We start from the raw sequence: 13,116 nt of genomic DNA, 5'->3' as shown, positions 1-13,116 counted from the left end.
TATCGACATATTCTTTGCAGCACTGTTCACAATATAGCCAAAATCTGGAAACAACCCAAGTGCCCTAGAACGATGACGGGTTAAAGAAACTTTGGTACATCTATACAATGGAATACTATGCAGCTGTCAGGAGAGATGTAGTCATGAACTTTTCTTATAAATGGATAGACACGAAGAGTATCATGCTAAGTGAAATGAGTCAGAAAAAGGGGGACAGACAAAGGACTGCACTCATTTGTGGAGTATAGAACAACATAACATGAGACTGACACCCAAGTATAGTAGATACATGGGACAGGAAGATTTGTCCATAGCTGGAAGCCTGCCTCATGAGCAAAGGGGAGAAGGTAGCTAGAATAGAGAAGGGGTCACTAAGATAATGATGGCTTGAGGAACCAGATGGGATTGGAGATGTGTGCAGAAAGTAGATAAAGGACCAAACGTGATAACCTCTCAGTGTCTGTATCGCAAACCATAAAGCCCCAAAATAGAGAGAGATTATGGGCAATATTGTCTGCCATGGAGACACAGGGAGGGTGGGTAAGGGGGGTTATACTAGGAATATTGGTGTTGGGAATGTGCACTTGTTGATGGATAGGTGTTTGATCATTGTGTGATTGTAACCCAAACATGAAAGCTTATAACTTTCTCACGGTGATTCCATAAAATTAAATAAATAAATAAATAAAACAGAAAAAAATATACTGAGATCAAAACACACAAAAATCCCCAAATAGAATCATTCAACAATAAATTGAAACCATTCTATGATTTTGAAAAAAAAAAAGGCCATGAATGTCAAGGATGACTAATTCTAAGGAACTAGAATTAGAATTAGAACAGCTAAGTCAACATTTAAAAGTGAAAATTCTATGTTTGTTTTTTCAGCCATGCCCAGTGGTCTTGGGATCATTTCTGCTGTGCTAGGGGACTATGAGGCGCTGGGATTCAAACTTGTTGCTCCTATATGTGGAGTATATATTCTTCTGAGCTCTCTCTCCAGCCTCCCCAAAGCTAAGTTTTTAAAATATTTATTTGTCAAGGATTAGAGGTCCTGGGTTGATCCTGAGAACTACACAAGAAAAGTAATTTTATTTTTTAAATATAAATTGGAAAAATTTCACTGACATATAAAATAAATATATATATGTGTGTATATATATATATATACACATACAAAAATGCATGTGCTCACAAACAAAACAGATAATGGTCACTCCTTACTTCAGAACACAGAGAGAAATATGAGGACGTTGACAAGTTTCTCAAAGGCCTACCTCCATATAACCAAATCTGCCTTAGTTAGAGTGCATGAATCCTGAGGAAAAATTCCAGATCAGGTAGGACTCCTGGGCCTATCTCTGGAAGACTTGAAAACGGTTTCTCACAGTCTGATCAAGTGTGATCCAGGGCCTCGCCCCAGCTTTCAACGTTTATTCCAACATTGTGATTGCATGGCGCATCTCCTTGTGTGGCAAAGGTACTAAAGCACAGGGGACCAGAAGTACTGCCCCATATTCTTCTTTGTCAATCAGGTTTAAAATTTACAGGAAGGAAAGAAGGAAGGAAGGAAGGAAGGAAGGAAGGAAGGAAGGAAGGAAGGAAAGAAGGAAGGAGAGAAGAAATAAAGGGCTAGAGAGAGGAGTTCTTCAATATGAGGCTCTCAGACTTTTTTTTTATGTATGGTACTGCTATTCATTCAGCAACTGATTAGCTGATTGAATTGGGCATGAACTGCACCTTACTTTTTTCCCCCATTTTTTATAATTTTATTTATTGAATCACCATGAGAGCAGTTACAAAGCTTTTGCTTTAAGTCTCAGTCATACAATGAAACACCCATCCCTTCACCAGTATCCATTCTCCACCCCCCAAAAACCCAGTATGCCCCCATCCCACACCCTCCCCCTACCTGTGGGGTAGATGATTTCCACATTACTCTATCTCTACTTTGATCACATTCAATATTTTGACATCAAACCCACCATTACTATTTGGGATTTTACCCCAACACTCAGATCTGCTGAAAAGGCAACAGTAGACAATTTGTTTTCTATTGCTGGTTAAGAATAACATATGATGTCGTGTGGCTACAGTAGTGGCTGCACAATTTTGAAATTCTGAAACTTTAACACTTAAATCTGGAGGGATTTCTGCCCAAAAATGCTGGGTTCCGAGATTTGTTCCTGAGTCTCTGGGATCACGGCCGTTAAGCAGCTTGACCAGGAGTCATAGAGACCATTCGTGGGTGATGACTTGGGGTCTCGGGATGAGGAAGAAAGGGCCAGCTCCACCCCATCCCTTGAGGCCCCACCTGTTTCATCACTGAAGGTCCATACCTGACTGTCCAATGGCCTCTGGCAGATTTTGGCCACCGAGCCACCAAGGGGGAGCAGGCTGAGGAACAGCACCCTTTCGCCCGGGGTGGCCCGGCGACAGTAACCTACTGCAGGGTCCGGACACATTTCTGCCAAAAGCCAATAGGTTCCGAGATTTGTTTCTGAGTATCTGGGATCATGGCCGTTAAGCAGCTTGATCAGAAGCCATAGAGACTGTTCGTGGGCAATGACTTGGGGTCTTGTTGGGGTGGGGAGGACAAGACCGGCTCCACCCCTATCTCGTGAAGCTCTCAGACTTTTGTTCCAAGTTCTGTCAATACAGTCTGTTTGTGTTAAAACAGTCTCCAAGAGGTAGGTCCTCTGCCTCCCTGTGTCCCTCCTTGTCTCCACTGGAGTATGAGGACTGGCTGCTTCCCTCATCTTTCCAATCTTCCTTATTTTCTGCTAATCCACACAGACATTCGAATCATCATCATCACTGTTTTCTGATGATTCTTCTATCTCTGGAGCTTGCAGTCCCAACTCTTCTCCAACTCTGTCCCTTACAGATGGGGATTGAAGACTGATGCTGGTGTTTTGGTCTCCCTTCATGGTCATGGACTTAGGTTTAGCATAGGATATCTCTTTGTATGCGGCATATTCCTGAGGGGAAAGAGTCCTAAGCCAGCGATCCAGATCTATCCTATACTGTGCCTGAAGGTTCTTGGCTTCCTGCTCATAGAGCTCCTTCTGGCTCTGGGGAACTCTCTGCCACCGCCTGCAGATCTCCACACTGCGCTGTCTCAGGGGCACTTCTTGTAACTCCTCGCTTGACCACAAATCCTGATGGAATTTATAATATCCATACATGGGGAGTTTTGGGGGCTCTCCATGAAATATTACCTTATGGGGCAAACCACTTTTAGGAAAAGAATTCATATCTTGTACATTTTCTTCAACCTTCTTTTGGCCTTTGACTCGTCTCCTCCTCTCGCCGTTTGGGGCTAGATCAGGATACTCTTCTCTGAACTGAGTCAATTTCTGCTCAAACTCTTGTTTCTCCCTCCGGAAATCTTGAATGTATTTCTTTTTTTCCTGCTTTGGAAGTTCCTTGTATTTCTTAGACAGCACCTTGGTCAGTTCCTGATTGCTCAGAGTGGGGTGCATCTGTGAATACCAGAGTCTCTGCTCCTTGAAGAATCTGAGGTAAGCAGTCAAAGGCTTCTTGGGTAGGCCAGGATGTCTTTTGCAACTTTTCCTTTTGTAAGGTTCTCCAACACATTCCTTGGCATCCAAGACCAATTCTTTCAATGTATGAAATTTTCTCAAATTGTTAGAAATCTGTAACCATTTCAGTTTGCATGTCTCTCCAGAAAAGTCTTTAAAAGCAATTTTATCCCAGTCCAGTTTTGACTGGGTTGTTTTGAATGTGTTATCATCATCAGATAGGTTATCTTCCATGCGTTCCAAGAGCTGGATAGAGTCTTCTTCACACCAGTCAACTTGGCCTTGAGGTAGTGCCATTTTTTTTGGTTTTGGACCACTTATAAGATCCCAGTTAATCAGACTTCTATCTAGATTGATCAAGTTACTCTTGTTCTTAAGCCTCAGAAGTTTTTTTTATTTCTGAAAATACTTCATGTGAAATTTTGTTTCTGAAAAGAAAGAAAAAGACTTTTATACAATAAATAACAGTCACATTCAAAATGTCCCATCCACAATTTAATATACCTAATAGAAAATATTACTTACAAAGACTTCAAATTTCTCAAATTTTAGTCAAGAATAAGAATATATTGACATATTCAAATTCAAAATAATGAATAAAATAACATTCTACCAAGAATCCTCTACCCTGAAAGATTATCATTTAGATTTGAAGAAGTGATAAACATTTTCATAAAAGTTCAATTGCTTTACTAAAGACATTTGTTGAATCCAAGCAGTACTTCACAGAATACTGAATGGCCCACATTAAAAAACAGATACATGAAAAAAATTATAGAAAAATGGCAACAGAAAACTTTATCAGTAATTCACCTTATTTTAATGAACTGATTTTTCCTATCAAAAGCCACAGGGTGGAGGGTGGGATAAATCTGGAAAAAAATTCCAAACTTTTGCTACTGGAGACATACTTGAACTTTCATGATAAGCATTAAGGATGGAAAACAATAATACAGGTTAATGATAGGTTTTAAAAAGGGCAGGGAGAGTCAGACTTGGATCAGACCAAATAGTATTCAAACTAAACAAGAGATAGGGATGGTCATTAAATATTGGTCAAGGGATCAATAGATCAAGAGTTCAATTACTTTGAACTCATCAAAATAATATGTACTAAATGAAGGTAAAGTAAATTCTATAAAACAGCTGCTAGACTTAGGGAGATATATCAATATCAGCACAATAGTTATGGCAGATTTTATTATCACACTTTTCTAATTGAACAAATAAAACATGCAGAACATCATAGACAATGATCAAGTCAGATTCATTCAAGGGGCTATCATGCAAATTCTATAATTTAAATGTAAAATTGAAGCAAGTGAAAACAGAGATAGACAAATGGGATATCTTAAACTAAGAAGTTACTGCACCTCAAAAGAAACAGTAACCAAAATACAAAAGAAGTCTACAGAATGGGAAAGGATATTCTCCCAATACACATCCGACAAGGGGTTGATATCAAGGATATACAAAGTACTGGTTGAACTCCACAAGAAGAAAGCACATCTGACCCCATCAAAAAATGGGGCGATAAAATGAACAGAAACTTTCTCAAAGAAGAAATCTGAATGGCTAAAAGGCACATGAGAAAATGCTCTACATCATTAATCATCAGGGAGATGCAAATCAAAACAACAATAAGATATCATTTCATACCACAGAGACTGGCCCACATCCAAAAGAACAAAAGCAATTGGTGTTGGTGCAGATGTGGCGAGAAAGGGACCCTTATTCACTGCTGGTGGGAATGCCGACTGGTTCAGCCCTTTTGGAAAACAGTTTGGATGATTCTCAAAAAATTAGAAATTGAGCTCCCATTTGACCCAGCAATACCACTCCTGGGAATATATCCCAGAGAGGCAAAAAAGTATAGTCAAAGTGACATCTGCACTTCTATGTTCATTACTGCACTGTTTACAATAGCCAGAATCTCGAAAAAAACCTGAGTGCCCAAGAACAGATGACTGGTTAAAGAAACTTTGGTACATCTACACAATGGAGTACTAGTAGCTGTTAGAAAAGATGAAGTCATGAAATTTACATACAAGTGGTACTACATGGAAAGTATTATGCTAAGTGAAATGAGTCAGAAAGAGAGGGAGAGACATAGAAAGATTGCATTCATCTGGGGAATATAAAGTAACGAAATAGGAGACTAACACCCAAGAATAGTCAAGATAAGTATCAGGAGGTTTACTCAATGGCTTGGAGGCCAGCTGTACTTGCTAGGGGAAAAGGTAGCTCAGATAGAGAAGGGAGCACCAAATAAAGGGTGTTGGGAGGATCCTCCCAGGATGGGAGATGCATGTTGAAAGTAGACTATAGACCGAACATGATTGCCACTCATTGCCTCTTTTGCAAACCACAGCACCCAAAAGGAAAGAGAGAACAAAAGGGAACGCCCTGCCACAGAGGCAGGGTGTGACAGGGGGGATGGGTGTGGGAGAGATACTAGGATCTTTGGTGGGGAGAATGGGCACTGGTGGAAGGATGGGTACTTGATCATTGTATAACTGCCACCCAAGCACAAAAATTTATAAGTCTACAACTGTACCTCATGGTGTTTCACTAATAAATTTAAAAAAAAAAATAACTAATTGATTAAAAAATTAATGTAAAATCGACATCCAAGACAGTGGATGGTACTTGGGTGATTGTTCCTGGTTTTGCTCAGGGTAGCATTTGGTTCCTGGGATTAAATTCAGCCCCCCCCCCCCCGCATGCAAAACATGATATCCCATTCTGTGATACCTCTAGAGCGTTTGCCTTGCACACAGCCAACATGGCTGACCCAAGTTCGATTCCTCCGCCCCTCTCGGAGAGCCTGGCAAGCTACCGAGAGTATCTCGCCCACACGGCAGAGCCTGGCAAGCTCCCCGTGACGTATTCGATATGCCAGACACAGTAACAACAAAGTCTCCAATGGAGACGTTACTGGGCCCGCTCGAGCAAATCGATGATCAACGGGAGGGCCTCGAGCAATATATATGCAATCATTCTGGGATATCAGAAAACCACCTAACACAGATAGTTGGAGCTATATTAAGGGAAGGCTGCTAAACAACAGTATCATCAATATGAAGATATCTGTCTAGGAGTTTGGCTACTGAACATCTAGAAAGTATGGAAAGCTAACCTGAAGTAAGCAGTCTGAAGAGAAAATAGAGGGTTTATTGAAAAGTTTGTATGTCTGGGGAAGAGTTTTAAAGTCAGAATAAATGTGTGAAAGCATTAGAGAAAGCTAAGAAAAGAAACATAACTACATAATAAGGAAACGTTAAGAGAAATAAACATAATTGGCATGCATCATGAACCAGTTACAATTTCCCTTTTTATTAAGGTATAAAAAGACATCTAAATATAAATATGATGCAAAGACAAAAGAAATAGAAGTATATACATATATATGTATAAGATAGGATCAATAAATTAAAGTGCTGTTGGACACGGATCAGGCTAAGAACAACTCCATTCTCCTTGCCCCTGATCTACGTCTTATTTACTTAAAACCCCACTCTTCCCCCTTCCTGACCCTCTGAAAGGGAAGGACATCTGGGCTGAATACTCGGCCTTGACAAATAGATTCATAACCCAAACATCAGAAGCCATGCTGGCAGGAGGCGGTAGTCACCGGAATGTCGGAACATCCTGGAACATGTTCAGATGACCCATCCGTAACTGTTTGTACTGTCTGAAATTGTGTTTCCTTTTGAATTATGAAACTTGCGTTTTTCACGTATGTTTTTGTTTGAATTTATAAGCGCAGGCAATGACATAAGCACTAACTATAAAACCTGAAGCATCTCCCTTGCTCGGAGTCTTGCTCTGGCCTGCAAGCCTGAGAGCTTGGCCCCAGCTAACTTGCTTGAATAAACTCCACTTGTGTTTTGCATTACCGGCTGGACTCTTTGTGTGGTTCGAAAGAGAGAGTCTCGGCCTCGGACCCCAAAATTGCTAAATATTTTATCATCAGAAACCTACAGATATGAATGAAATGTATCAGCAGAAAATATTTATGATAAATGTGGAGGAAATTTAGGAAATGGCTGGAAGAAATACTGCTCTTTATTTGTTCTCTGCACTCAGATATGAGCCATATCCAGATTCATACAGATTTTCTCACTTTCCATTGATAGAAAAACCTGGGCGAAAATGATCTCACGCGCGCGCGCGCACACACACACACACACACACACAGTGTTCTACAATATTTAGTAAGAAATTCTATTCTCATCTCTCCCTGAGACATAATTAATTAGCATCACATTAATCTTAGTTTAAATACAGTCTTTAGTTCTAAGAATTAAAAATGTTAATACTATTAATTCATCTTGTACTGATTTATGGGGCTGGAGCGATAGCACAGCAGGTAGGGCATTTGCCTTGCACGCAGCTGACCCGGGTTCAATTTCTCTGCCCATCTCGGAGAGCCCAGCAAGCTGCTGAGAGTATCTTGCCCACATAGCAGAGCCTGGCAAGCTCCCCGTAACATATTCGATATGCCAAGAACAGTAACAACAAGTCTAACAACTTCTTGTAAGACATTACTGGTGCCCACTCAGGCAAATCAATGAACAATGGGAGGACAGTGCTACAGTGCTACTGATTTATAGTGATCTTAATATTGAAATATCTACTAAGATCAGTGTATTGTAATAACCATATAAGACTGATAACCATATAAGACTAACATATTATTATTTTTTTTATTTTGCTTTTTTGGGGTCACACCCAGCGATGCACAGGGGTTACTCCTTGCTCTTCACTCAGGAATTACTCCTGACAGTGCTTGGGGGACCATATGAGATGCTGGGAATCAAACCTGGGTCGGCCGTGTACAAGGCAAATGCCTACCTGCTGTACTATCACTCCAGCCCTTATTTTTTAAAATTTCACATTTGAGAATATATAAATCCCAATGACAACCAATCAGAGATACAGAGAGAGAGAGAGAGAGAGAGAGAGAGAGAGAATTATAGGCCAATAACCCTGATGAACACAGATGCAAAGACCTTCCAACTACTAGCATATAAATAGAATCCAATGACTCATCAAAAAGATCACACACCATGATCAAGTAGGATTCATCACAGGGATGCAAGGATGATTTAACATTCACAAGTCAATCAACATAATACACCATATCTGTCCTGTAGCACTGTACTCCCATTGTTCATCGATTTGCTCGAGCGGGCCCAGTAACGTCTCCATTGCTCCATTGTGAGACTTGTTACTGTGTTTGTCATATCGAATACATCACGGGGAGCTTGCCAGAATTTGCCGTGCAGGCGAGATACTCTTCGTAGCTTGCCAGGGTCTCCAATAGAGTGTGTGTGTGTGTGTGTGTGTGTGTCTGTGTGTGTGTCTAAGGCACCAGACTCAATACACCATATCAATAAATGAAAAAATAAAATAGATGCAGAGAAAGCTTTTGACAATATCCACACCCAATCATGGTAGAAACTCTCAACAAAATGGGAGTTGAAGAAACTTTCCTCAGTATAGTCAAAGTCATCTATAAGTCCATAGCAAACATTATTCTCAATGGGGAGAAACTAAAGTCTTCCTTCAAAGATCAGGCACAAGACAAATTTGCCCACCTTGTAACTCCTATTCAATGTAGTACTGGAAATATTTGCCATAGCAGTTAGGCAAGATAAAGATGTCAAGGCATTCAGATAGGAAAAGAAGAAATCAGACTTTCACTATTTGCAGAAACTATATTTTGAAAATCCTAAAGACTACAATAAAACTCCTAGAAACAATTCATTTGTATACTTGTATAGTAATGTGTCAAGTTACAAAATCAGTATGCTTTCCTATACATAAGGAATGAAAGAGAAGAAATAAATATGAAAAACAATCCCATTCACAAATGTCCCTCAGAAAATCAAGTATCTCAGAATCAGCTTAACTAAAGAGGTGAAGGGCCTGTACAAAGAAAATGAAAAAACGCTACTCCAAGAAATAGAAGAGGGCAGGAGACGTCTGGCTATCATCAGTCTTCTCGGGAAACACAATGGAAGGATTGAAGGCATGTTCGCTCTGAGAAGAGGCAAACTAGAACAAACAAGAGTACTCTGCACAGAATTATCATTCAAATATAATCAAGAAATACAGACTTTTGCAGAGAAACAAAAGCTAATGAAGCTTGCTGCCAATATACCTGCCTTTCAAGAAATGATGAAAGAAGCTCTTAGGTGTCAAGAAAAACAAATAAATAAACAACAAAGAAAACACTGAGTCTGCAGTATTAGTAAGCAAACAAGAGACAACAAAGAAGCATTGCAAGGGGACAAAGGAATCTCTGTGGATGAATACCAAACAGTCCCAGAAAATTAGCAACTCTCTTACATATGGAATGTTTGACCAGTATCCTCCTAAAGACCAAAGAGAAAAAATCTGGAGCACAGTAATAGAAGCAGCAGAGAAACCCAACACTTAAAACATCCAAAGAGACAGGAAAAATGCATAGAAAAATTCATAGCAAGGTAGAAATATTCAGTACTATGATAGGGTTTCACAGCTGAATTCAGTTTATATTACTTACAGAAGTTTGTCTAGATGTTTTGTAAAGAAATTTCTTTAAAAAAAAAAGGTTTTGAATTTTCAACTCTGGAACAAGGAATATGTTGGAAAATTTGAATTCCGGAGACTCAGCTCAGTGTTATTTTATCAGAAATTCTGCTAGTAGGGATTCTGAAAAATATAAATAGATCCTAGCCTTATAATAATTCTGACATTTTTATAGATTAAACACTTTCTTAAGGTTTGTATTCTCTGAGATGCCACATTATGCAATATATTCCACTGTCCACTGTCCTCCCGTTGTTCATGGATTTGCTTGAGAGGGCCCAGTAACGTCTCCACTGTGAGACTTGTTGTTACTGTGTTTGGCATATCCAATATGTCAAGGGTAGCTTACCAGGCTTTGCCATGTGGGCGAGATACTCTCGGTAGCTTGCTGGGCTCTCCAAGAGGGGTAGAGGAATTGAACCTGGGTCGGTCCTGTGCTATTGCTCCAGCCCATGCAATATATAAATTAATATGAATACATAACACAGCGGTAGGGCGTTTGCCTTGCACGTGGCTGACCCGACCGACTCGGGTTCAATTCCTCAGCCCCTCTGGAAGAGCCCAGAAAGCTACCGAGAGTATCTCACCCGCATGGCAAAGCCTGGCAAACTACCCCTGACGTATCCGATATGCCAAAAACAGTAACAAGTCTCATAATGTAGACGTTACTGGGCCCACTCAAGCAAATCGATGAACAATGGGAGGACAGTGACAGTTATTTAAAGTCATATATAAATGCATATATGCATACTATCATGCATCCATATAACACATAAGTCACTTAAATTATATACATGTTGCAAATAAAATATTGTAGAGATTTTTTATAGTCTTATCCAGAGGCTTTTATTTACCCATGGTTCTGTACTATAAAATAATTTCCAATATTAAGAAAAACTGTAGTTGGCTAGCCTGGCACTGTTCATCACTGAGTAATTTTTGCGTTGTATCCAGAAGAGAGAGAGATTCTATGTTACTCTTCTTTCCCCTCTGAGCCAGAAAAATGACTGGAGAGCATGCCTTTCAGCAGAAGTCTTGGGTTCAGTTTAGTACTGTGCGGCCGCTGCGCAATGGGCATCAGGAATGAACAAAAGTTTGTAAATTGTAAATTTTCTCTATTACATCACCTCCTTATCATTTTCATTTATAATTTATATTTTTATATTCTATAATAAATATAATTATTTATTATTTACCGGGCTGGAGCTCTGCATGTAGTAATTCCTTAGCACAGAAGACCTGGAGTTGCAGCCCAAACCACCCCCTTCACAAAAAGTAATATGATCGTTTTTACTAATATTTTTAATGTTTTTGATTTTTCTTTGGAGTCAACTAAATAATGTTAAAATACCTACTTTAAGTAGAGAAAACATTGATTTTTCATATATAGAAAGTACTTACCTGTGAGCACTAAAAAATGATTTTTTTCATTCTTGTTCAATGAGTTGTTTCTGTAAATTCAGCTCATTGATTAGGTCCTCACTTTTACTAGCAGTAAATTTTAGGAATCATTGCCATAGTTGAGTCAAGTAGAAACATCTGAGGAAAAAGAAACTTGTTTCTTTGCATAGTATTTAGAGATTCTCTAAACACCACATCCTTTGCAAAAGGTATATAGGATTAGAATTTTGCAGGTAAGAAACCCCACCCAAATACCCACCCTTGGATTAAAATTTACCTAACCAAATTTACATTATCCAATCTTTACCTAGGAGCCACACCTTGAGAAAATCTACATAATACAAGGAATTATTGCTTTTTAAAATTTGCTTCTTTGCTCACTTGTTTGAGGGGCCTCTTGGCATGTTCAGAAGACAGGGTGGAAGTTCTGCAGAGCTTCAGAAGCCACTAGGGCTGTTCTTAAAGGACCCAGCAGTTCTTGGGGGACCATTCAGTGCTGGGAACTGAACGCAGGCCAGCTGCATATAAGGCAAGAACTTTAACCATTATATTACCTGTCCAAACCACGACTCAATAGTTTTGTTTTCTTTTGTTTTTTAGTTTCTGTGTTTGTGCCACATCTGGCAGTGCTAAGGGCTTACTCCTGGCTCTGGATCACTTCTGGCAGGGCACAGGGGACGATGTGGGCTACCTGGGATCAAATTTGGGTTGTTTGTGTGCAAGGCAACCCGAATTTGCTGTACTTCCTATACTCTGGCCTCTGATTTATTGTTTATTGTTTTAAAATAAATTCTTCAAAAGATGAACTACTTTTAAAAGTATATTCTTTTTCATAATTACCTCCACTCACAATATTTGCTTATCTGCAATCTGGGTGCATTCCTTTTGAAGTAGGTAGCCCTCAGGGTGGAGAGGAGGGAGGTGATCACTTTCTCCCTGTCCACCTCTGCCACTCTGGGACCCACCAGGAAGCCTAGGATTGATAAAGTCTGCCATAAGTCCCTGTGTCCCTGCGCAGCACTGGCCAACCCCCACCCCCTAACAGCCCCAGCAGGTAGCTGTCAAGCCACACCTGACATCTACTTGGTCATCTCTGCACAGGAGTTGGAGTTGATCCCCATCACCTGATTTTTCAGGGCATCATGGACTCAGGCTTGAGCAAGGAATTGCTCTTTGCAGGAAAGGAAAGCCAGTCCCAGGCCTTACCCAGGGTTACCAGGTTCTTGTTCTGTCCACCAGAATACAATTTCAGGGATAGATGAGCAGTGAGGTAAAACAGATTTTATTTGGAGGGTTTTAAGGAAGGGGAAGGAGGGAGAGAAAGTGAGAGAGAGAGTAAAGTGCTCAAGTGAGAACCCGGGCTTCTCTAAAGGTGGAGAGACCCCTACACACACCCCAGCATAGGATATGGAAGCATGAAAGCACATATCTCAAGACGGGAGATGAGGGCACCACATGTGCTCGGCCATGTGGGCACAAGCAGCACATTGGCCAGGACGGCATATGTGCACTTCCTTTGTTTCTGCTGGATCTTCTCTTGGAGGCTCGCTCCAGCATTCTCTGGCCTGGGCCAGTTGAGCCTCCAGGGTTA

At 40.2% G+C, this 13,116-nt stretch overlaps 1 protein-coding gene across 1 annotated transcript; it reads right to left on the bottom strand.

Moving 5' to 3' along the window:
* Window positions 1-2,783: 2,783 nt before the first annotated feature.
* Window positions 2,784-3,842, bottom strand: UBTFL1 (upstream binding transcription factor like 1). Its single transcript, XM_056114568.1, has one exon. The coding sequence runs from the start codon at window positions 3,840-3,842 to the stop codon at window positions 2,784-2,786; it is 1,059 nt and encodes a 352-aa protein (XP_055970543.1).
* Between the last annotated feature and the right edge of the window lie 9,274 nt (window positions 3,843-13,116).

Source organism: Sorex fumeus, unplaced genomic scaffold, assembly GCF_029834395.1.
Source record: "Sorex fumeus unplaced genomic scaffold, SorFum_2.1 ptg000026l, whole genome shotgun sequence".
NCBI classification, from domain to species: Eukaryota; Metazoa; Chordata; class Mammalia; order Eulipotyphla; family Soricidae; genus Sorex; species Sorex fumeus.
Note: the sequence above shows the minus strand (reverse complement) of the source record. Positions and strands in the feature narration are given on the sequence as shown.

Bases quoted from the DNA above. Each gene is read 5' to 3' on its own strand.
- UBTFL1 (XM_056114568.1), bottom strand. From the start codon at position 3,842: ATGGCACTACCTCAAGGCCAAGTTGACTGGTGTGAAGAAGACTCTATC.